We start from the raw sequence: 24,506 nt of genomic DNA, 5'->3' as shown, positions 1-24,506 counted from the left end.
AGAGCCGGTGGCGGGGGTCCAGGTGGGCACGGGTACGAGGGCTCCTTTTGGGACACCAGGACACGCAGTTGGGAAGGAGCAGTGACGAGGTGGAGTCTGTGCAGCCCAGGGAGCCTGCCCACTGAGGGACCGTGCTTGGGGGAGCCTGCCCACTGAGGGACCCGAGCCCGGGCTGGCCTCTCCCCTTGGGCCCTCGTCTGTGACCCTGCAGATTTGGTCCTGTGGCTTTGCAGGGTCCCGGGCACCACAGGAGAAGCCCACCCACGAGTGTCGGTGCCCACTGGGTGCCTGTGTGGCCCAGGGCCTCTGTCCAGCCCCGAGCAGCACTCAGAAGGCTGTGCCCCCTCCCCTCTCTTGGCACCCCTGGGTGCTGTGCGTGTGGAATGTTCCAGAGGCTTTTTCTCAGCGTTGGCGGTGCTGCAGAGTGCCCAGGACTCATGTCCTTCCTGACAGCGCAGGTGGACGGCAGGGGCAGCAGAGCTGGGGCCCTCATGGTGCCAGGAGTGGGGCAATGGCCTGAGAAGCCATTTCAGGGTTCCGCCTGCTCCCCGCTCCCTCCCTGCTGCCTGCAGCCTCGGCGCCCACTTCAGGGCTCAGGGTCAGCAGAGACGATTTGTCCAGCTTCCCCCGAAACTGGCTGAACGTGCCCTAGAATGTTCTGGCCTGTTTGGATGAAAGGGAGCCTGCAAGAGGCTCACGCTGCCACCAGGACGGGACGCCGGGCTCTGTGCTGTCCAGAGCGGCCAGGAGGGGATGGGGGCCGGGTGTGCAGCTCTGCAAGGGCCCAGGGAGCGCTCAGGCTCCCGACTCAGATCTCTCCCGACTGTGCCCTGGGATCTCTCCTGACTCTGCTCTGGGATCTCTCCCCACTACCCAAGATCTCTCCCGACCGTGCTCGGGATCTCTCCCGATCGATTGTGCTCTTGGAGATCTCCCAACTCAGAGCTCGGGATCTCTCCTAACTGTGCTCTGAGATCTCTCCCGACTGTGCCCCGGATCTCTCTCGACTGTGCTCAGGGCTCACTCCTGGATGGCTTGGGCCCTCTGCATGGTGCTGGGGTGGGTTTCCTGCATGCGAGGCTCTGCTCTCTCTCTGGGCCCTGCTGGTTTGTCTCTGACTGTGACTTTGGGGACTGTGGGGAAGTCGCTGGCATCCTGCTGTGACATCTCACATGGCCGAGCTGCTCCCTGGACTCTGGCTGGGCCCAGCGTCTCGGACACTCTGCTCATCACATGTGGGACCGAGCAGCTGCCCCCTTGAGCCCCTAACGCTCGGCCTCTTCCTGTCGAGGACAGACCCGGTGCATGTGGGCACTGCCTGCTGCCCTTCAGGACTGAAGTGGCCGGGGACAGATTGGGGGACCTGAGTACCAAGGAGAGCAGTACGGTCAAGCCCCCCCCCCCCCACGGCCTGGGAAGGCATCGCTGCTTCCTAGTAGCCTGTTGTGGCCTGACGTGGGCTCGACCCTGCAGCCCTGGGGGCAGCCCACTCAGAACCTGGCCCCCCACCCGCATCTGCACCCACTTACACCTGTACAGTCACCAACACCCACACCTATACCCTCACCCACACCCACCCCCTCACCTGCACCCACTCCTGCACCCGCACTTCCATGCCCGTGTCCCCGTGGGGCTCATCCCCAGCGGCTCCCCGGGGGTCCTGGGTATCACTAGGTGTCGGGGCACTCTGGGGTCTCGGCTCCCCGCAGCTTCTCTGAAGGGCGGTTCTGAAGGAGCGTGATGGGTCCTGGTGCCCGGCTAAGGCCGCCTCCCCTAGCCACGGTCCGCTCGGCCCTCGGGGGCCCTGGCGCCTTCGTTGTTGTGGAGCCCGTGTGTGTCCTGGAGTGTCCCGGGCCGAGGGCGCATCCCCTCTGGGCTGCCGGGACCGGAAGTCTCGGCGGCATTGTGCGTTCTGCGGTTTGCCCCACCCCCCTGCGCATCACGCTTGTTTCAGGGTCCGCCGTTCTCTCTGCCTCTCCGTGCCCCTCGACCGGCACTGCTTGTAGAGGCTGCTCCTGCGCTGACACCCAAGGGCCCCTGGGGGTGGCAGGGCCCCTGGGAGGAAGCTGTTTCCAAGGCAGCGCTGTGCCTGCGCGGCCGTCCAGGGGCCTGTCTCCCACGGAGGGGCTGCCCTTCTGCCGCAAGGGAGCTGTCCTTCTTGAGCCGCGGGTAGCGGCTTTCAGCGCGGACACTCACGGGCATTGCGGGAGGTGGCTCGGCTCGCTCTGGTGCCCCCGCCCCGTCTCGAGAGGCGCCGCGGGGCGTCCCGGACTCCCAGCAGGGAGACAGTGAACTCGGCTCCTGAGGAGGCTGACCCGGGCTCCCAGGAGCAGCTCAGCCTGGACTTGGGGCCCCAGAGGTGGAAGGGCAGAACCCAGCCTGCACCCGCCCCGCTGCTCCCTGGGCCTCCCCCCAGCCCCCCACCTCCGGAATCTGGATACACCAGCAACACGGCCCTGCCCTGTCCAAGCCTGAGTGCCCACCCGCTGTGTGGACCCCACCCTGCAGAGACCCACAGATCCTGCCAAGGCAAACCCACGGTGGGAGCCCCGGGAGCCTGGCAGGGGGGCAAGGCTCACCCCACACAGACACACACACATATGCAGAGACACACAGAGACACACTCAGACACACAGACACAGACACACACAGACACAGACACAAAGACACAGATACACACAGACACAGACACACACAGACACACAGACACAGACATACACAGATGCACAGACACACAGACACACACAGACACAGACACACTGACATATACACAGACACAGAGAGACACACACAGATACATGCAGACAGACCAGACACACAGACACGCAGACAGACACACAGACACACAAAGACAGACACACAGAGACATACACACACAGACAAAGAGACACACAGACACACACACAGACACACACAGACACACAGACACACTCAGACACAGACACACAGACACACTCAGACACAGACACACACAGATACACAAACACAGACACACAGACACGCAGACAGACGTAGACACTCAGACATACAGAGACACACTCAGACATAGAGACACACAGACACAGACATACACAGACACACACAGACACAGACATACACAGATGCACAGACACACAGACACACACAGACACAGACACACTGACATATACACAGACACAGAGAGACACACACAGATACATGCAGACAGACCAGACACACAGACACGCAGACAGACACACAGACACACAAAGACAGACACACAGAGACATACACACACAGACAAAGAGACACACAGACACACACACAGACACACACAGACACACAGACACACTCAGACACAGACACACACAGATACACAGACACAGACACACAGACACGCAGACAGACGTAGACACTCAGACATACAGAGACACACTCAGACATAGAGACACACAGACACAGACATACACAGACACACACAGACACAGACATACAGACACACAGACACACACACACATCTGTGGGCCCTGTGGAAGCCTTGTGCTGTGACTGGAATGGTGACCCCTTTGTTTCCCGAGCTCAGAATCGGTTCCGACCCACGGCTCCTGCTCGACCCTCCTGTGTGTTGACCTGCTCCTGGATTCGCGCTGCTGATTTGGGGTGTCGCTCTGTGTGGTTCCGCTCTGGCTTGCCAACATTCACCATAGGGTTTTCCGTGGCAATGTGTCCACGCTTGCCGTGCCCGGCCCGTGGGGAAGCTGGAACGTAGGATACGTGGCTCTTCCTCCGTGGCTGAGCAGCAAGTGACCGCTTGCGGGCGTGTCTTTACATTTTTGTTGTATTGTTCTGTGTGGGGGCCACTCCCAATAGTGCTGAGGGCCGACTCCTGGCTCTGTGCTCAGGGATCACCCCTGGTGCGCTCAGGGACCCTGTGGGATGCCGGGGATTAGACCCAGTTGGCCGCGCAAGCAAGGCAGGCGCCCTCCCGGCTGCAGTGCTGCTCCAGCCGCCTTTACATAAAGAGCTTTAGAATCTGCCTGTCCGAGCCTGGCTGAGCTCTCGGCTGCGGCCTCCCCCTGCCCGTGAACGCGCGTCTCTTCTCAGCGTCCCTCCGTTGCCGCATCCGCCCAAGACACTCCCAGAAGCTCATTTTCCTCTGCCTTTCCTCGGGGTTATTTCTCTTCTAAACTGGAAGTGGTTGCTCTTCCGCCCTGTGGGTGACAGCAGGCTCCGTGTTGGGTCACGCTCACGGGAACCGTCGATGGTGCCCTCAGGCCTTGCCCTCACTCTGGGCGGCGGCAGCGGCCGTGGCTGTCTCTGGGGCCTGGAAGCTGAGGGTCTCATGCCGTGGGGCGTCTCTCGGCCTCTGTCTCCCTCTTCTTGGTGCTGCTCTGGCTGGGGGCCTGCCGGTTCCCCCTCGGGGCTTAGAGCGTCTCCAAGTCCTTAATCGGTCCTGGACCTCGTGTCCTTGTGCTTTTTCTCCTGGCGGCTCCGGCCCAAGCGCCCTCCATGACCTCCACGTGTGTCCGCTGACGTGTCCACAGCTGGCCCGCCCTGGGCCCGTCCCTCCGGCTCCGCCATCCGGGCCCCTTCTCCTCCAGGGGCAGAGTTCATGCCCCGGAGGCGCAGAGCACTCTTCCTTGGGCCCTGGAGGGGCAGAACACTCCTCCTCTGATGCTTGTGTCTCCCCAAAGCTCCGCGGGCAACGTGCCGGCCTGGGAAGCATCCGGCGGGCTCGTGAGCGGAATGGAAATGTGCCTGACGCCGCCCTCCAGGCAGGGGCCTCCTCTTCTCATGGGCACGTCCTGGGGCCTCCCAGTCCCGGGCACACAGGGGTCTCCCCCCAGGGCCTGGGCGGTCAGCGGTCACCGTCGAGTGGAGTGTGTGGGGCGGCTGTGTCCTCTGGAACACCGTGCCGGCCTGAGTCCACACGAGGTTTGGGTGGTCTGAACCTTCACGCCTGGCCGGACCTCCGTCTCAGACCCCAGGCTCTCGCGAGGTGGAGGGAGAGGGGCCTCGGGTCTGCTCCAGCCTCACTCCCAGGGCCAGAGACGGGCGGGGTGTGCAGGGTGTGCGGGCCTCGCTGCAGCCCAGCCCCCCATGGGGTCAGTCTGACTGAAAACCAAAACAAAAAAAATGAAGTTTCCTCCGCCCCACCCGGGGCTCCGCAGGCTGTCCACTCGCCCAGGACAGCCCACTGTCCCAGGCTTCCTGGTCACTGCTCCCCTAAGGGTGGGTCTCCAAGAGGTTGCCCCCACGGTGAAGCTGGTCAGGGTCCAAGTGAGAGGTGCAGGTGCATGTAGGGTAGGGGTGGGCGGCCACTGCGCCCTGGGCCCTGGCCAGGAGGGGCTGCGGGCGGGAGCAGGAGGTCCGAGGGCCTGCTAAGAGGAACAACCGTCTCTTCCCAGGCCACCAGCTTGGCTGGAGCTGCCGGGTACCTGCAGGGGCTGGAGGAGATGCTGTATGGTCAGGGTCCGTGGGTAGTCTGTGTGGGTCAGGGTCCATGGGGGTCTGTGTGGGCCAGGGTCCATGGGGGTCTGTGTGGGTCCGGGTCCACAAGGGGGTTTCTCGCTCCCCACGTGTGGCCCAGCCCAGCCCTGCCCTCCTGCTCTGCATGGTTGTCCCCGCCCGCTCATGGTCCGTGGGTGCCATTCTCCCGTGGGTGCCTGGGCTGTCCTGGTGGCCACTCCAGTGCCCACACCATTCCTGGGGGGAGGTGTTGCTTGGCCTGAAAGCAGCCACTGAGCCCTGGCTCTGCCCCACCTACAAGTTCCCCCTGACTCCTGCCCCTGATGTGACCCTGACCTTGACCCGACCCTGCCCCTGACTCTGACCTTCAGTCCTAACCTCAGTCTGACCTTGACCACAGCCTTGACTGTGACCTCAAACCTCACTCTGACCCTGACCCTGGCCCTAAACCCTGGCCCCGTGAGGCCGGGAGCCCTGGTGCTGGGTGGTGACCGGCCTCTCCCCTGCCGGGGTCCCCAGCACGTGTGACCAACCGTGCCCTTGACCGGGGAGAGCCGGGGCCCAGCCGGCCCCCAGGAGTGCCCTGAGTGGGAAGGGTGCCTCCACCCCGCCCTCCTGCCTGGGGTCCCCAAACCCTCCTGAGAGCCTCCACAGTGCCTGCCCCCCGATGACCCCAGGGGACTCAGAACAGGAGCTGCCCCTCAGGGTTCCTGGCAGAGTGGTCCTGCCTGACCTTGGCCACGCCTCCCCTGCCCATTTCCCCGGGGGGCAGCCCCACCCAGCACCCCTTCCCTGGGAGCCTGCTGCCTGGGGGAGGTTGGTCGAGGCTGGACTTCTGACCTCATCTTGCTGCTTGGTGGTCCCACAGAGCAGCCCTTGCCAGACCCGGGGGTCCCCCTGCCGCCTATCAGGTTGCAGTTCAGGAGGGACGGCCACCGCAGGCCGCCTCTCGGCCCGGACCCTCCGAGCCCCCGGACAGCCCACCAGCCCCTCTGCCCCACTGGTGCTCTGGGCCCTGTGGGGTGGGGCTGGCGGGACCCTCCTGCCTCCAGCTCTTGTGCCTCTTCTCCCCAGGTGCCCCCGCCCACGGCCACCCTAGGGAGTGACCGTCCACGGCGCCAGGATGGCCGGGGCCTCTGTGAAGGTGGCGGTGCGGGTGCGCCCCTTCAACTCCCGTGAGATGAGCCGCGAGTCCAAGTGCATCATCCAGATGACGGGGAGCACGACCAGTGAGTGTGGGAGCATGGCCAGAGGGTGGGGAGCACGGCCAGAGTGGGGGAGCACGGCCAGAGAGTGAGAGCACAGCCAGAGACTGTGGGGAGCATGACCAGAGTGAGGAAGCACGGCCAGAGAGTGGAGGAGCATAGCTAGAGTGTGGGGAGCACAGCGAGTTAGTGGGGGAGCATGACCAGAGAGTGGGGGAGCACATCTAGAGTGGGGAGCACAGTTAGACTGTGGGGAGCACGGCCAGAGAGTGGGGGCAGTGATTGGGGGCCCATCAGCGACAGGACAGAGCTGTCCCTGCCCCAGCTCAGGGCCACGGGTCTGCAGCTCCTTTGACCTCTTCGACTCTGGTGTCTAGGGCCACTTCAGCATGTCCCTCTCTCTGTGGCCGCCTGTGGCCACTCAGCATGTGTATCCCCCTGGACACCCTTCCTGAGATGCAGCAGCGGCCGTGCGGGTCCTTTCCAGCCCCTGGGGTCTTCAGAGGCCCATGAAGCGTGTTCTGGACATGGGGCTCCTTTCCCAGTGTGTGTCCCAGCCAGTGCCCCAGTGACCTTCCGGTGTCCCTCCCTCGCCCTGTCCATCATGGCCCTCAACTGTGCCGGCCTCAGCAGGCAGCAGCACAGCCTGGACAGGCCCCAAGCCCTGCATTCTGCCCCAGGCGCCCTGTGAGAGCAGAGACAGCCCCCGCTGGATGGGGCGCCGTGGGGGAGCCTGGGCCTGGGCCCCTCTTGGGTTCCTGGGCGCGTCCAGGGGACTCGTGGATCCAGACCTGGGCGGGGGGGCCAGGGAGGGCAGGGAGGGCGGGGAGGGTTCCCGGAGGAGGACAGACGCCCAGACCCCGCTCTTCCGCAGCCATCGTCAACCCCAAGCAGCCCAAGGAGACGCCCAAGAGCTTCAGCTTCGACTACTCCTACTGGTCACACACCTCGGTGAGCCCCGGGCAGGCGCGGCCCCCCAGCCCCGCCAGCCCCAAACCCCCCCAGCACCCCAGGCCCTGCGGCCACTCCCCGCCTGCCCCTGCCCAGCGGCTGCCTCTGCCCTCTCCCACAGCCTGCGGATCCCCAGTACGCCTCGCAGAGGCAGGTGTACCGCGACATCGGTGAGGAGATGCTGCAGCACGCCTTCGAGGGCTACAACGTCTGCATCTTCGCCTATGGCCAGACGGGCGCCGGCAAGTCCTACACCATGATGGGGCGGCAGGAGAAGGAGCAGCAGGGGATCATCCCGCAGGTTCGGGCAGGGGGACCCACACGCCGCAGGGTCAGGCCGGGGCTCCTGCTCTGAGTCGCTCAGGGCCAGGGCGCAAGGCTGGCGCCCGCCGGCAGGGCAGGGGTGGGTGCGTGGGTGGGGCTGAACACACAGCGGCACGTGTGTGGGCCTCACCGTGCCCTCACCCACAGCTCTGCGAAGACCTTTTCTCACGCATCAACGACACCACCAACGACAACATGGCCTATTCGGTGGAGGTAGGCTGCCAAGCCCTGCCCTCGGGGACACAGTGCCCGTCCCACCCTCCTTGGGGACACTAGCACCCGTCCCAGCCCCCTTGGGGACATGGCACCCATCCTGCCCCCTCGGGGACACTAGCACCCGTCCCGCCCCCTTAGGAGACACGGCACCTGTCCCACCTGCCTCGGGGACCCAGGGCACCCACTTTGGGGTTCACAGTCCCCACGTCGGGGCTTTGTCTCTGCCTGCAGGTCAGCTACATGGAGATTTACTGCGAGCGCGTGCGGGACCTCCTGAACCCCAAGAACAAGGGCAACCTGCGTGTGAGGGAACACCCGCTGTTGGGCCCTTACGTGGAGGACCTGTCCAAGCTGGCCGTCACCTCCTACAACGACATCCAGGACCTCATGGACTCCGGCAACAAGGCCAGGTGGGCCCCTCGGGGTGCTGGCTGGGGCACTCCCACCCACCCCCCACCCCATGCTCCACGCCCGAGGGGCTCACGCCAGCCACACACCCGCCTTGGCCGTGTCCTTGCACCCTGCCAGGGTTCTGCTCACCCTGAGACCAAGGGTCTCCCCTGGTGCGGTCGGCCCTGAGGCCCCAGAATAGCTGTGCGGTCACAGTGACCACCAGCCTCAGGACACATGTGCCTGGCCATGGGGTCCTGGTCAGCATGTGTGTGGCCTGTGTCCAGGACCGTGGCGGCCACCAACATGAACGAGACCAGCAGTCGCTCCCACGCCGTCTTCAACATCATCTTCACTCAGAAACGCCACGATGCAGAGACCGACGTGACCACCGAGAAGGTGGGGGGCTGGGAGGGGGCGGGAAGGGACAGGGAGGACACGGGGAGGACACAGGGAGGGCATGGACACTGCTGGGAGGATGCAGCGGCAAGTGGGAGGGAGGGCGGAGCAGTGGGCAGTGCGAGGGGGCTGGTCAGGCTCCCAGGGTTGAGGTAAGGCCAGGGCCCAGGTCTCTCTGGGAGGGGAGGGGTCTGCTGGGCGGCCCTCAGGGGGGTGGGTGGGGAGAGGTGCAGGCGGGCGGGGCACCTCCAGCACAAAGGAGCTCAGAGGTCCAGCCCCACCCAGCTGGGTGCCCACAGGCCTGGGGGCACCTCCTGAGCCCTCCTGGACACACGCTCTGTGCTCCGGGGGCTGCTCCTCGCCCGTCTTTCTGCCCACCCATGCCTACCCCTGGCCTGCTTCCCGGTCCAGACCCCTCCCCATACCCTGGGGACGCAGTGGGACTGGGAGAGGTAGAGCTGGCCACAGGAGGCTGCTGTGGGCTGTGAGCGACTGACCATCCAGCTGTCTGCGTCCGGGGTCCGACTGTCTGTGTGAGCATCTGGAGTCTGACTGTCTGTGTGAGCGTCCGGGGGTCCGACTGTCCGTGTGAGCATCCAGGGCTCCGAATGTGTGAGTGTCCAGGGTCCGACTGTCTGTGTGAGCTTCTGGGGGGTTCGACAATCCGTGTGAACGTCCAAGGTCCAACTGTCCATGTGAGCATCCGGGGGTCTGACTATCCACGTGAGTGTCCGGGGTTCCGCCTGTCTGTGAGCGTCCAGGGTCCAACTGTGAGTGTGAGCACCCAGGGGCCCGACTGCCTCCTGGGACCGGCAGTGCTGCTGTGCTGAGGCAGAGCCTCCCTCCGGGTGCCACAAGCCCCCGCAGCCCTGCAGGTCTCCACCAGGGTGAGGCCCCGAGGCACGGACAGTGTCGGGCACCGGCAGGCCTGCCCTGTGGGCTTGCGGTGACCCGTGGCGGCGTGTGCTGCTTCCCACCCGCAGGTGAGCAAGATCAGCCTGGTGGACCTGGCGGGGAGTGAGCGGGCGGACTCCACGGGGGCCAAGGGCACCCGCCTCAAGGTAAGGCCTGGCCAGGGGCACAGGGGGCAGTGGGTTCCCTGCGCAGAAGGAAGGCTGATCCCTGAGCCCCCGTCCCCACCCGAGGCTAATGGGGTGGTGCCTGCGGGAGTTTCTGGAGCCCCGAGACCCTCGGGGTGGGGGTGCCCCGAGACGCCGACCCGCTCGCCGCCTGCAGCCCGCAGTGGGCCCGGGATGGCGCCCAGTGACCGCCCTCTGCCCACACAGGAGGGCGCCAACATCAACAAGTCCCTGACCACCCTGGGGAAGGTCATCTCGGCCCTGGCTGAAATGGTGAGTGGGCAGGGTCTCAGGGTCCGGCGCGGGATGGGGTCAGCGTCGCAGCCGAGGGTCACACTTGGACTGGTCGCTCCTCGGCTCTGGTCACCTTGGGCTCCCCTGGATGTGCTGGTGGCATCTTTCCCCGTGGGCAGGACCGCGGCCGCGTGACCTGCTGCACCCTTCAGGGGCGCTGGCGGCCGGCTCAGTCCTCGTGGCGGGACGCACCCCTGAGACTGTGGGAGGCTGTGAAGAGGGTGCGGCTCTGACGCGGCCTCACGGGCCTCAGACTCTCTGTTCTCCTTTGCAGGACTCTGGGCCCAACAAGGTAAGCGGCTTCCTCCGCTCCGGGCCCTCAGCCCGGCTCCCGGGAGGTGTGCTCCTCCATCGCTCCCCGGGAGGTGTCCTCCTCCATCTGCTCCCTGAGCCTGACTCAGCAACTCAGGCAGAAAGAAAAGCCTGCCTCAAAGTGGGACAGGCCCCGTGGAGGAAAATGGGCCAAGGGAGGCTGGGCGGGAAGCCGGGTCTGCACAGCCCGAGCGGCTGTCGGGAGAGCCGGGAACAGGGACGCGGGGTGGGGGCAGAGGTGAGGGCAGGAGGGAGGCTCCCAAGAGGCAGACCCTGCAAGCACTGAGGCGGGCTGCAGAGAAGTGTGGAGGAAGTGTGTGCAGAAGTGGGGGCAGTGTGAGGGGAAGTGTGAGAGGAAGGGTGTGCAGAAGTCAGAAGGGTGTGCAGAGGTAGGAGGAAGCGGACGTGGAAGTGCTCAGAAGTGTGCTAGGAAGTGAAAATATCAGTGAGAGAAAAAGTGAGGAAAGTTCGAGAAGTATGTATGGGGGCTGGAGCGATAGCACAGCGGGGAGGGCCTTTGCCTTGCACGCGGCGGACCCGGGTTCAATTCCCAACATCCCATAGGGTCCCCTGAGCACCTCCAGGAGTAATTCCTGAGTGCAGAGCTAGGAGTAACCGCTGTGCATCGCCAGGTGTGACCCAAAAAGAAAAGAATTGTATGTGCAAGGGTATGAGAGAAAATACACAGAAAATATGAGAATTGTGGGAGGAAGTGTGTGGGAGTGTGAGGGGAAGTGTATGGGAAGTGTGAGGAATTGTGGGAGGGAGTGTGTGGGAGTGTGAGGGGAAGTATATGGGAAGTGTGAGAAGGATTGTGGGAGGAAGTGTGTGGGAGTATGAGGGGAAGTGTATGGGAAGTGTGAGAGGGATTGTGGGAGGAAGTGTGTGGGAGTGTGAGGGGAAGTGTATGGGAAGTGTGAGGAATTGTGGGAGGGAGTGTGTGGGAGTGTGAGGGGAAGTGTATGGGAAGTGTGAGAGGGATTGTGGGAGGAAGTGTGTGGGAGTATGAGGGGAAGTGTATGGGAAGTGTGAGGAATTGTGGGAGGGAGTGTGTGGGAGTGTGAGGGGAAGTATATGGGAAGTGTGAGAAGGATTGTGGGAGGAAGTGTGTGGGAGTATGAGGGGAAGTGTATGGGAAGTGTGAGAGGGATTGTGGGAGGAAGTGTGTGGGAGTGTGAGGGGAAGTGTATGGGAAGTGTGAGAGGGATTGTGGGAGGAAGTGTGTGGGAGTGTGAGGGGAAGTGTATGGGAAGTGTGAGAGGAATTGTGGGAGGAAGTGTGTGGGAGTGTGAGGGGAAGTATATGGGAAGTGTGAGAGGGATTGTGGGAGGAAGTGTGTGGGAGTGTGAGGGGAAGTATATGGGAAGTGTGAGAGGGATAGTGGGAGGGAGTGTGTGGGAGTGTGAGGGGAAGTGTATGGGAAGTGTGAGGGATTGTGGGAGGAAGTGTGTGGGAGTGTGAGGGGAAGTGTATGGGAAGTGTGAGGGATTGTGGGAGGAAGTGTGTGGGAGTGTGAGGGGAAGTATATGGGAAGTGTGAGAGGGATAGTGGGAGGGAGTGTGTGGGAGTGTGAGGGGAAGTGTATGGGAAGTGTGAGGGATTGTGGAAGGAAGTGTGTGGGAGTGTGAGGGGAAGTGTATGGGAAGTGTGAGGGATTGTGGGAGGAAGTGTGTGGGAGTGTGAGGGGAAGTGTATGGGAAGTGTGAGGGATTGTGGGAGGAAGTGTGTGGGAGTGTGAGGGGAAGTATATGGGAAGTGTGAGAGGGATAGTGGGAGAGAGTGTGTGGGAGTGTGAGGGGAAGTGTATGGGAAGTGTGAGGGATTGTGGGAGGAAGTGTGTGGGAGTGTGAGGGGAAGTGTATGGGAAGTGTGAGAGGGATTGTGGGAGGAAGTGTGTGGGAGTGTGAGGGGAAGTATTTGGGAAGTGTGAGAGGGATTGTGGGAGGAAGTGTGTGGGAGTGTGAGGGGAAGTGTATGGGAAGTGTGAGAGGGATTGTGGGAGGAAGTGTGTGGGAGTGTGAGGGGAAGTGTATGGGAAGTATGAAAGGAATTGTGGGAGGAAGTGTGTGGGAGTGTGAGGGGAAGTGTATGGGAAGTGTGAGGGATTGTGGGAGGAAGTGTGTGGGAGTGTGAGGGGAAGTGTATGGGAAGTATGAGAGGAATTGTGGGAGGAAGTGTGTGGGAGTATGAGGGGAAGTGTATGGGAAGTGTGAGAGGGATTGTGGGAGGAAGTGTGTGGGAGTGTGAGTGGAAGTGTATGGGAAGTGTGAGAGGGATTGTGGGAAGAAGTGTGTGGGAGTGTGAGGGGAAGTGTATGGGAAGTGTGAGGGATTGTGGGAGGAAGTGTGTGGGAGTGTGAGGGGAAGTGTATGGGAAGTGTGAGAGGGATTGTGGGAGGAAGTGTGTGGGAGTGTGAGGGGAAGTATTTGGGAAGTGTGAGAGGGATTGTGGGAGGAAGTGTGTGGGAGTGTGAGGGGAAGTGTATGGGAAGTGTGAGAGGGATTGTGGGAGGAAGTGTGTGGGAGTGTGAGGGGAAGTGTATGGGAAGTGTGAGAGGGATTGTGGGAGGAAGTGTGTGGGAGTGTGAGGGGAAGTATATGGGAAGTGTGAGAGGGATTGTGGGAGGAAGTGTGTGGGAGTGTGAGGGGAAGTATATGGGAAGTGTGAGAGGGATAGTGGGAGGGAGTGTGTGGGAGTGTGAGGGGAAGTGTATGGGAAGTGTGAGGGATTGTGGGAGGAAGTGTGTGGGAGTGTGAGGGGAAGTGTATGGGAAGTATGAGAGGAATTGTGGGAGGAAGTGTGGGAGTGTGAGGGGAAGTATATGGGAAGTGTGAGAGGGATTGTGGGAGGGAGTGTGTGGGAGTGTGAGGGGAAGTGTATGGGAAGTGTGAGAGGGATTGTGGGAGGAAGTGTGTGGGAGTGTGAGGGGAAGTGTATGGGAAGTGTGAGAGGGATTGTGGGAGGAAGTGTGTGGGAGTGTGAGGGGAAGTGTAATGGAAGTGTGAGGGATTGTAGGAGGAAGTGTGTGGGAGTGTGAGGGGAAGTGTATGGGAAGTGTGAGAGGGATTGTGGGAGGAAGTGTGTGGGAGTGTGAGGGGAAGTATTTGGGAAGTGTGAGAGGGATTGTGGGAGGAAGTGTGTGGGAGTGTGAGGGGAAGTGTATGGGAAGTGTGAGGGATTGTGGGAGGAAGTGTGTGGGAGTGTGAGGGGAAGTGTATGGGAAGTATGAGAGGAATTGTGGGAGGAAGTGTGTGGGAGTATGAGGGGAAGTGTATGGGAAGTGTGAGAGGGATTGTGGGAGGAAGTGTGTGGGAGTGTGAGGGGAAGTGTATGGGAAGTGTGAGAGGGATTGTGGGAAGAAGTGTGTGGGAGTGTGAGGGGAAGTGTATGGGAAGTGTGAGGGATTGTGGGAGGAAGTGTGTGGGAGTGTGAGGGGAAGTGTATGGGAAGTGTGAGAGGGATTGTGGGAGGAAGTGTGTGGGAGTGTGAGGGGAAGTATTTGGGAAGTGTGAGAGGGATTGTGGGAGGAAGTGTGTGGGAGTGTGAGGGGAAGTGTATGGGAAGTGTGAGAGGGATTGTGGGAGGAAGTGTGTGGGAGTGTGAGGGGAAGTGTATGGGAAGTGTGAGAGGGATTGTGGGAGGAAGTGTGTGGGAGTGTGAGGGGAAGTGTATGGGAAGTGTGAGAGGGATTGTGGGAGGAAGTGTGTGGGAGTGTGAGGGGAAGTATTTGGGAAGTGTGAGAGGGATTGTGGGAGGAAGTGTGTGGGAGTGTGAGGGGAAGTGTATGGGAAGTGTGAAGGATTGTGGGAGGAAGTGTGTGGGAGTGTGAGGGGAAGTGTATGGGAAGTGTGAGAGGGATTGTGGGAGGAAGTGTGTGGGAGTGTGAGGGGAAGTGTATGGGAAGTGTGAGGGATTGTGGGAGGAAGTGTGTGGGAGTGTGAGGGGAAGTGTATGGGAAGTATGAGAGGAATTGTGGGAGGAAGTGTGTGGGAGTGTGAGGGGAAGTATATGGGAAGTGTGAGAGGGATTGTGGGAGGAAGTGTGTGGGAGTGTGAGGGGAAGTATATGGGAAGCGTGAGAGGGATTGTGGGAGGAAGTGTGTGGGAGTTTGAGGGGAAGTGTATGGGAAGTGTGAGGGATTGTGGGAGGAAGTGTGTGGGAGTGTGAGGGGAAGTATATGGGAAGCGTGAGAGGGATTGTGGGAGGAAGTGTGTGGGAGTGTGAGGGGAAGTATATGGGAAGCGTGAGGGATTGTGGGAGGAAGTGTGTGGGAGTGTGAGGGGAAGTGTATGGGAAGTGTGAGGGATTGTGGGAGGAAGTGTGTGGGAGTGTGAGGGGAAGTGTATGGGAAGTATGAGAGGAATTGTGGGAGGAAGTGTGGGAGTGTGAGGGGAATTATATGGGAAGTGTGAGAGGGATTGTGGGAGGGAGTGTGTGGGAGTGTGAGGGGAAGTGTATGGGAAGTGTGAGAGGGATTGTGGGAGGAAGTGTGTGGGAGTGTGAGGGGAAGTGTATGGGAAGTGTGAGAGGGATTGTGGGAGGAAGTGTGTGGGAGTGTGAGGGGAAGTGTATGGGAAGTGTGAGGGATTGTGGGAGGAAGTGTGTGGGAGTGTGAGGGGAAGTGTATGGGAAGTGTGAGAGGGATTGTGGGAGGAAGTGTGTGGGAGTGTGAGGGGAAGTGTATGGGAAGTGTGAGGGATTGTGGGAGGAAGTGTGTGGGAGTGTGAGGGGAAGTGTATGGGAAGTGTGAGAGGGATTGTGGGAGGAAGTGTGTGGGAGTGTGAGGGGAAGTGTATGGGAAGTATGAAAGGAATTGTGGGAGGAAGTGTGTGGGAGTGTGAGGGGAAGTGTATGGGAAGTGTGAGGGATTGTGGGAGGAAGTGTGTGGGAGTGTGAGGGGAAGTGTATGGGAAGTATGAGAGGAATTGTGGGAGGAAGTGTGTGGGAGTGTGAGGGGAAGTATATGGGAAGTGTGAGAGGGATTGTGGGAGGAAGTGTGTGGGAGTGTGAGGGGAAGTATATGGGAAGTGTGAGAGGGATTGTGGGAGGAAGTGTGTGGGAGTGTGAGGGGAAGTGTATGGGAAGTATGAAAGGAATTGTGGGAGGAAGTGTGTGGGAGTGTGAGGGGAAGTGTATGGGAAGTGTGAGGGATTGTGGGAGGAAGTGTGTGGGAGTGTGAGGGGAAGTGTATGGGAAGTATGAGAGGAATTGTGGGAGGAAGTGTGTGGGAGTGTGAGGGGAAGTATATGGGAAGTGTGAGAGGGATTGTGGGAGGAAGTGTGTGGGAGTGTGAGGGGAAGTATATGGGAAGCGTGAGAGGGATTGTGGGAGGAAGTGTGTGGGAGTGTGAGGGGAAGTATATGGGAAGTGTGAGAGGGATTGTGGGAGGAAGTGTGTGGGAGTGTGAGGGGAAGTATATGGGAAGTGTGAGAGGGATTGTGGGAGGAAGTGTGTGGGAGTGTGAGGGGAAGTATATGGGAAGCGTGAGAGGGATTGTGGGAGGAAGTGTGTGGGAGTGTGAGGGGAAGTGTATGGGAAGTATGAGAGGAATTGTGGGAGGAAGTGTGGGAGTGTGAGGGGAAGTATATGGGAAGTGTGAGAGGGATTGTTGGAGGGAGTGTGTGGGAGTGTGAGGGGAAGTGTATGGGAAGTGTGAGGGATTGTGGGAGGAAGTGTGTGGGACTGTGAGGGGAAGTGTATGGGAAGTATGAGAGGGATTGTGGGAGGGAGTGTGTGGGAGTGTGAGGGGAAGTGTATGAGAGGAAGGGTATGAGAGGCGTGAAAGTGCATGGGATTGAGAAGGTCTCTAGAAGTTTGAGGAGGAGTATGGAAGTGTGAGAGGAAGCACGTGAATCGATGTGGTTATTTTATCAGAACTATAAGGGTGCATGAAAATTTGTGTGAGAGTGAGAGATTTGGTGCAACTATGTGAGTGACGCAGAGGTACCCTGGGGAACTATGTGTTTCTAACACTGCAAAAGTGTGAAACTGTGTGTCTCTAAAAGAGAACACCACAAGGAAGGTGGAAACAATGAAACAATGCATCCCGATGAGGAATGTGAGAGAGCGGTGAGCTGTCTGAAGAACTACTTGGGGAACTGAGACTTGGGGAAGGAAAGTATCAGGGGTCTGAGGGACTCTGAGGACAATTTTGAGAATTGTAGAGCGGTGTGAGAAACTGGGAGCTGAGGGGACAGTGAGACACGGAGCATGGCGTGCGTCTCGTGAGGAAGTGAGTGGAACTACGAGAGGGTATGCAGGGAGCGGGGTGCGGGCTGAAGGAGACGGGGAATGGCGAGGCAGCTCCTAGATGGGGGACAGTGTGAGAGGACCGAGACAAACCCGGGCGAGGGACGTGGGGAGCCGCGTGGGCAGCTAGCGAAGAAGCAGAAGGAGCTCTGTGTGGGACAGCGGGATAAGCGGCTGTTGTTCTTTTTAAGTTGCTATTTCCAATGAATACATAGTTTGTCCTTCCTCCGACCAGTCGTGCATGAGGGGTTGTGGAGAACGTCGTGGGGGTTAGTGAGGCAGCCCGTAAAGAACGGCTGAATCTAGCCGGGGTGACGGTCGTAGACCTGTGAACTCCCTGGTGAAGCTGAGGAGCCCCGGGCGGGTGTGGGAGGATGTGGCGGTCAGTGTGGGACACCAGCTGAGGCGCTGTGGGGACCAGGCAGAACTTCAAGAGCCACACGGGCCCTGAGGGGGGGGACAGGGACGCCTGAAGTGAGTGGACAGTGCCCGGCGCAGGGAGATGGGCAGGAGGCATGAAGTCTGGGTCAAGCACGCTGGGCCGTGTCTAATGGGCCATCATGGTGGGTTCGGAGGGGCTCCTGGGGGCCTCGCCCAGACCCCTCAGGCCTGACAGCTGACAGACTGACCCTCCTCTCGCAGAACAAGAAAAAGAAGAAGACAGATTTCATCCCCTACCGAGACTCTGTGCTCACCTGGCTCCTGCGGGAGAACCTGGGTGAGCCCCCCGCCCCCGGCCACTCTCGGTGGCTGATGGCTCCTCTGGGCGCTGTCGGCACCCCAGCTCACGTCTCGGAGACCATGACTGGGAGGCTGTGCTGGTTAGGCTTTGGGGCTTCCATAAGTCCCCCCCTTCTCTCTGCCTGAGTTTGGAGTCAGAGAGAGATGGCGGGTGGGACAGAATCGCCAGGACTCTTGTTCAACCCTCCCCGAATAACCCCAGGATCTTCTCTGGATATGTGAGGGCGAGGGGCTAACATCCAGAGAGGTAAACTGAGTCATGATTTCCCCCACCCTGAACAACTGAGTATCTCCAGCTCTGCGTGGCCAGTCCTGCACCCCAGAACCAGCCTGAGGGGTAGCTGGACACGTGTCACGGCAAGGGTCTTCCTGCCCAATTGTGGAAGCAGACCCTCCTGCAGGGCCAGCTGGGGGGGGACCAGGGGGCCATCCCCACACCATTGGTGAGAGCCAGCAGTGGGGGCCTTTGCCTCTTGGCCACACGGAGAGCGGAGGAGAGGGGGTCCACGTGCAGTGTCCCCACTACGTGCCCCACTAGATGGGGTCGCCCTAAAGTGACAGAAACATCACAGGGAAGACAAGGGTCCTGTGCAGTGCAGAAGGCTGGCCCCCAGACCCCGTGCCCACTTCCTGGCCTTGCCTCAGTTTACCCAGAACCATAGCCTCCCCGCCCCAGGCACCAGCTGACGCGTCTGCACACCCACAGGAGGGAACTCAAGGACAGCAATGGTGGCCGCCCTGAGCCCCGCAGACATCAACTACGACGAGACCCTGAGCACCCTGAGGTGAGTCCAGGAGGGAACTGGCTCCCTGGGGTGTCCTGTGGGGCTGCACCCACGCGACCACAGCGGGGTGTTCTTGAGACGCCAGCGCGCCAAGGCAGCTCTGCCCTCTGACCCCTGTCTACAGCTCCAGGGGACATGCCCGCACAACCCCCTTCACACTGTCCCCTGGGGACGGGGGCAAAGGCCTCACCATGGGGAGTGACTCCCCAGGGCCTCAGTTTCCCCAGTTGGGAGAACCAGGCAGGGCCCCTAGAGGTCTCTTGGGCCAGGGGTCCCCAGAACGGGTCTGGCCAGGCTCCTGGCACCCCCCAGCTGCAGAGGCCCCGCCCAGAGGGGTCGGGCAGGGCACCAGTGCCGCCCGCCTGCGCCCACGGCTCCCGGGACCACCCAGGTACGCCGACCGGGCCAAGCAGATCCGCTGCAACGCCGTCATCAACGAGGACCCCAACAACAAGCTCATCCGCGAGCTCAAGGACGAGGTGACCCGGCTGCGCGACCTGCTCTACGCCCAGGGCCTGGGCGACATCACCGAGAGTGAGTGCCGGGCGGTGGGCCCCACGCAGCCCTCTCCCTGCTGCAGCCCCTCCCGGCCGGGTGCCCTGGCCCCGCGGACAAACGTTCTCTCTCTGTCTCCCCACGCTTCCTCCCCTCAGCCGGCACTCTGCCCGGAGGACCCAAATGTGTGTATCCCCCGTGCCCCCCGCCCCTGCTGCTCTGCTCCCCGCGGCCCTGCTGCGTGAGGGCCCCCGGCCCCCAGGCGTCCGGCCACCGGCCAAGCCACGGCCTGGCAAACGCCCCTGGGTACCCGTGGCGGGCCAGGCGGCCGAGCGGCCAACTCTGTCCCGGAGGCCGCAGGGGTCGGGCGCCCTCAGTCTCCCCAGCCCTCCCCCTGCTCTGTGCTGCTGTGTGTCGCTTCGAGGGGCCAGGGCAGCCCCAGGCACGGGGCGTGAGCAGCGATCCCACCCGGCCGGCGGCCTCAGGGTCCTAGGCCAGTCTCAGGGCGGGGGAAGGAGCGGGCGGGCTCTGGTGGGTGCAGGGAGCCCCCGCGTGCAGCGGCCGTGCATGCTCTGCTCGCCGCGCCCCTTCCTCCGGCTTCGCAGCCCCGGCCTCCCCGCTCGCTTCTCCCTCCTCCTGTCCGCCCGTGTCTGCCCAGTCGGGAGGCCGGCCAGGGTCGTCAGGCGCTGCCGCTCTCTCCACAGTGACCAACGCGCTGGTGGGCATGAGCCCGTCGTCCTCGCTCTCAGCCCTGTCCAGCCGCGCTGCCTCTGTGTCCAGCTTGCACGAGCGTCTCCTGTTCGCCCCTGGCAGCGAGGAAGCGATCGAGAGGCTGAAGGTGAGGGGCGGGGCCTGGCCGTGGGCGGGGCCGGGGCGGGGCTAGGCGAGGGGCGGGGCTAGGTGAAGGGCAAGGCGGGGCTAGGTGAGAGGCGGGACCGCGATGTGAGTGGGCCGTGCCTGGGGGGTGGGTCTATGTGGGGACTGGGGCAGGGCTAGGTGAGGGGCGGGGCTAGGTGAGGGGCGAGGCCTGGCCATGGACGGGGCTGGGCCAGGGCGAAGCTTGTGGGGGTCTGGCCTGGGGCAGGGCTATGTGGGGGCGGGGCATGGCCGTGGGCGTGGCCTTTACGAGGGCGGGGCCAGGTGAGGGGCGGGGCCTGGCCATGGGCGGGGCCGGGCTATATCGGGCTGGGGTGGGGCTACTGAGGGGCGGGGCTAGGTGAGGGGCAGAGCCGGGGCAGGGCTTGTGGGGGGGGTGTTCTGGCCTGGGGCGGGGCTATGTGGGGGCGGGGCCTGGTTGTGGGTGGGGCCTGACCTGAGAGCAGGGCTGTGAGAGGCAAGGCCAGTCTGTGGGCGAGGCCTGGGCTGAGGGCGGGGCTATGCGAGGGGCGGGGCCTGGCCTTGGCTCGGTTGTAGCCTAAAGGCGGGGCTATGGCACAAGGGGCGGGGCCTGGTTGTGGGCGTGGCTACGGTGTGAGGGCGGGCTATGGCCTGAGTGGCGGGGCCTAGTGTTAGGTGGGCTCAGGGCCTGCAGGCGGGGTCATGTGATGGGGACTGGACATGCGTGAGGCTGGACAGTGTGGGGGTGTGAGGTCAGGGCCCTGACCTGGATCTTGTAAGCTTGGAGAGTGGCGGGCAGGCTCCCAGGGGTCCTCTGCAGCCCTGGGCTGGTGTCAGAGGCTGGTGTCCCTGGTCCACAGCCTTCACCTGCTGCTAGGGGTCTGGCCAGGGGCCCCAGGCCCTCTCAAGGTGCCCCGTCAGCACCTGCTGGGTGCCTCACGTGGGGCAGGGCACCGTCACTCCCTAACTGCACGTTGGTTCTGGGTTTCTTCAGCGGACAACTGTTGGGTGCTGGCTGAGGCAGAGGGCCGGGCGGGCAGGAGCTGGGGGCGTGGGGGGCTGGAGAGAGCTAGTGCTGAGGGAGGCGTCCCTGCACACAGCCCCCGACAGTGCGGTGGGGAGACTTGCTTCTTCCCTTCCAGAAATTCGCTCCCTTTTTTTCAATCGAATCACAGTGAAATTACAAAGATACAAACATACTTCTGATTGAGTTTCAGGCACATGTTGTTCCAGCAGCAGCCGCTTCCCTGCCGCCCCCACTGCCTGGGGGGGGCAGGGACGTTCCCCTCCCCCACTCTCCTGGTGCCCCCTCCCTGACTCATTCCCCCACCCCTGCCCCAGTGCCAAGTTTCCTGCTGAGACCTGGTCTGCTCTTCATTTCTATTGCCGTTGGGCGTCGATAACCCTTTTTTTTTTTTTTGCTTTTTGGGTCACACCCAGCAATGCTCAGGGGTTACTCCTGGCTCATGCACTCAGGAATTACCCCTGGCGGTGCTCAGGGGACCATGTGGGATGCTGGAAATCGAACCCAGGTCTGCTGCGCGCAAGGCAAATGCCCTACCGGCTGTGCTATTGCTCCAGCCCCTGGCGAGGTTTCTTTATATCCCGCTTTGAGAGATCATTGAGCCTGTTCCTCTCCTCTGTCTGACTTCACTCAACACGATCCTCTCCAGATCTGTATCTGGCAGCAAATTGCCGGACATTTTCTTTCCTTATGGCCAAGTTGTGTTCCACTGTTTCTTTATCCAGTCATCTGTCTTTGGGCATTTGGGTTGTTTCCATATTTTGGCTGCTGTATACAGTGCTGCAGTAAACATACAAGTGCAGATGTCTTTTCTGATTTGTGTTGTGGGACCCTTGGGCTGAGAGCGAGGACGATGGGCTCATATTCCCAAAAGCAGTATTGCTGTGTCCTATGCAAGTTCAGTTTTTAGCGTTTTGAGGAATGTCCATATTATCTTCCCAAAAGGCTGGACCAGTCAACATTCCCACCAGCAATGAACGAGAATCTTTTTCTCCCCACATCTGCACGAGCACTGGTTGTTCTTTTTGATGAGCCAGTGTGAAGATATCTCATTGTCGTTTTCATTTGCGTTTCCCTGAGGGTTAGTGATACAGAGCATCTTTTCATATCCTTTGACTATTTGTATTTCTTCCTTGAAGGAGTTCTTTTATTTCTTCTTCCCATTTTTTTGATAGGGATTTCTTTTTTCTTGTGTAGTTCTACAAGTGCTTTATATACCTTGGACACTCACCCTTCGTCACATGAGTGGTGGGCATATAATCTCTCCCGGTCTGTCGGCTGCCTTTGTATTTTGGCTTCCTTTGAGTTGCAGGGGCCCATTTAATGTGGTCCCATTTGTCTACCTTTGCTGCTACTTGCTTGGTCAGTGACTTTTCACCCTTAAAGATGCCTCTAGCTCCGATATCTTGGAGGTTCCTTCCAGAGAACCTTCGCGCCCGGTCTCAGCGTGTGCCCACAGGGAATCCCAGCTCTCACCTCACCGTCCGCATTCCGTGGGACGCCAGCCACGGGGCCTGGGCCCTGCCGTGGTCCCCACCTTACCTGCTCACTTTACACCCCAGGAGACAGAAAAGATCATTGCTGAGCTCAATGAAACCTGGGAAGAGAAACTGAGGCGCACAGAAGCCATCCGAATGGAGAGGTGGGGGTCATCAGGATGGGGGGGTAGGGGCTATCAGGGCGGGGATGTGGGGGCCATCAGGATGGAGAGGTGGGAGCCTTCAGGGTGGAGCCGTGGGCAGGGCGTCCATTTGGAGGTGGGGGGAGGATCCAGATGGAGGAGGGCAGTCTGGGGGGCAGTCTAGGTGGGCCCTAGGGTCCAGCCCTCCCACCCGGCTCTCCCTGGCCTCTTCCCTGCCCTTCACCACCTTGGCCACCGACCCAAAGAGGTGAGCAGGTGCCTCGTCTCACTGGCCAGGGGCACACGTGTGCGTGGCCATGGTGCCCGCCCTGACTTCGCTGACCTCACACTGTCCGCAGGGAAGCGCTGCTGGCAGAGATGGGCGTGGCCATGAGGGAGGACGGAGGCACGCTGGGGGTGTTTTCTCCCAAAAAGGTACGTGCTGTGCAGGGGGTGGTCCAGACACACCCGCTCCCTCTGGGAGGGGCCGCCGGTGGGCACTTCCCTGCCCAAGGAGCGGCTGTGCCCCCAGGGCTGGCGAGAGACAGGAGGACCCACATCTACCTGACCCACTGCCCCAGCCCCTCCCGCGCCCCTCCAAGTGGACACCCAGACCTCGCCTCTCCCGAGCGCCCGTCCGCAAGTGCTCAGGCTGAGTCCCCACGGCCTGGACCTGGGCACACTCCTTGCTGCGGGGGCCGGCAGGGTGGGCCCCCAGAGGCTCCAGGCAGGAGGACACTGCTCAGGGCAATGCCCCCGTGCCCACAGACGCCGCACCTGGTCAACCTGAACGAGGACCCGCTGATGTCCGAGTGCCTCTTGTACTACATCAAGGATGGCGTTACCAGGTGCGACCGCGGGCAGTGGTCGGGCAGCCCTGGGTGTCCTGGAGCCAGACCGAAGGGGGGCCCTCGGGGCCCATCCTGACATACTGCCCCCACAGGGTGGGCCGCGAGGATGGGGAGCGGCGGCAGGACATCGTGCTGAGTGGACACTTCATCAAGGAGGAGCACTGCATCTTCCGGAGTGACGCGCTCGGGGACGGAGAAGGTGACCCCAACCCCGCAGGGCCTCTGGACAGGCGCTCCAGGGCTGGGGCCCTTGGGCTGGCCGCAGACTTGACTTCCCCACTTGGGGACAGCTGAGATCACTTGCAGGGGGCACCTGTGTCCATTTCCGGTCCCCCGCCTATCTCGGAGACCAGAGGTGCCTCCTGGCCGGAGCTCAGGCCCCTTCCCCTGGGACAGGCCTCAGGACAGGCAGCAGACCAAAAGCGCCCGTGTCCAGGGCCTGGGGACATCAGTCCCAGAGATGTGCCCCCGTGGGTCAGGAGCTTAGGGGGCAGCCGGCCACGTGAGGCTGTGGGACCCCCACCACGCGGCTGAGCCCTCCTCCCCTCCCTGACTCTCTGCCCTAGCTGTGGTGACCCTGGAGCCCTGTGAGGGGGCCGACACCTACGTCAATGGCAAGAAGGTCACGGAGCCCAGCATCCTGCGGTCAGGTAGGGCCGTGGGCTGCGCCCAGAGCACCCAGGTGGTGTCGGGGTGGGAAAGGGACAGGGTGCCCCAGGGAGGCTGGGGGACAGGCGGGGAGGGTCCAGGGTCGTCCTAGCCTAGGTGCCTGTCCATCCACATCATCCGGCACAGGACTCCCTCGCCAGGAGTCACATATGCCTGTCACTAGTGGTCACTCAGCCGCCTGCCACCTACCGGCCACTTACCATCTGTCACTTAGCAATCAGTCCCCCACTGTCCCCCACCCATCAGTCATCCGTCTGCCACCTGACAGTCTCCCACCTGTCACCTAGCAATCAGTCACCACCGTCCCCTGTGATCACCTCTGCCTGTCGCCGAGCGACCCACCCTCCCTCTGTCCCCAGGAAACCGTATCATCATGGGCAAGAGCCACGTGTTCCGCTTCAACCACCCAGAGCAGGCGCGGCAGGAGCGTGAGCGCACACCCTGTGCCGAGACGCCGGCCGAGCCCGTGGACTGGGCCTTCGCGCAGCGGGAGCTGCTGGAGAAGCAGGGCATCGACATGAAGCAGGAGATGGAGCAGCGGTGGGCCGGCTGCCCCCACCCCCAGCCCAGCCCTGCCCGCTCCCCCACCCCTGCCCGCTCACCCCACCCCTGCCCTCGCCCTGCCCACTCTCCACCC

General features: G+C 61.8%; 1 protein-coding gene across 14 annotated transcripts in view; it reads left to right on the top strand.

The window, feature by feature from the left end:
- The first annotated feature begins 6,515 nt into the window (after positions 1-6,515).
- KIF1A (kinesin family member 1A) overlaps positions 6,516-24,506 on the top strand; it is a 36,974-nt gene continuing 18,983 nt past the window's right edge. For 7 of the 14 annotated variants that reach the window (XM_056108336.1, XM_056108334.1, XM_056108333.1 and 4 more), the window contains exons 1-20: positions 6,516-6,656; positions 7,507-7,583; positions 7,705-7,884; positions 8,055-8,120; positions 8,355-8,533; positions 8,801-8,912; positions 9,896-9,973; positions 10,199-10,264; positions 10,560-10,577; positions 17,489-17,564; positions 18,294-18,372; positions 18,764-18,906; positions 19,026-19,052; positions 19,572-19,705; positions 22,291-22,370; positions 22,709-22,784; positions 23,118-23,197; positions 23,293-23,399; positions 23,767-23,850; positions 24,229-24,409. In XM_056108336.1, coding sequence (XP_055964311.1) covers positions 6,551-6,656; positions 7,507-7,583; positions 7,705-7,884; positions 8,055-8,120; positions 8,355-8,533; positions 8,801-8,912; positions 9,896-9,973; positions 10,199-10,264; positions 10,560-10,577; positions 17,489-17,564; positions 18,294-18,372; positions 18,764-18,906; positions 19,026-19,052; positions 19,572-19,705; positions 22,291-22,370; positions 22,709-22,784; positions 23,118-23,197; positions 23,293-23,399; positions 23,767-23,850; positions 24,229-24,409 — 1,949 coding nt within the window. In that variant the 5' untranslated portion in view covers positions 6,516-6,550. The remainder of the gene's footprint in view (positions 6,657-7,506; positions 7,584-7,704; positions 7,885-8,054; positions 8,121-8,354; positions 8,534-8,800; positions 8,913-9,895; positions 9,974-10,198; positions 10,265-10,559; positions 10,578-17,488; positions 17,565-18,293; positions 18,373-18,763; positions 18,907-19,025; positions 19,053-19,571; positions 19,706-22,290; positions 22,371-22,708; positions 22,785-23,117; positions 23,198-23,292; positions 23,400-23,766; positions 23,851-24,228; positions 24,410-24,506) is intronic. The other 7 variants (XM_056108340.1, XM_056108339.1, XM_056108338.1 and 4 more) reach the window with 1 other exon arrangement.

Source organism: Sorex fumeus, unplaced genomic scaffold (assembly GCF_029834395.1).
Source record: "Sorex fumeus unplaced genomic scaffold, SorFum_2.1 ptg000207l, whole genome shotgun sequence".
NCBI classification, from domain to species: domain Eukaryota; kingdom Metazoa; phylum Chordata; class Mammalia; order Eulipotyphla; family Soricidae; genus Sorex; species Sorex fumeus.
The sequence above is the reverse complement of the archived record's forward strand: the minus strand, read 5'-3'. Positions and strand labels throughout refer to the sequence as shown.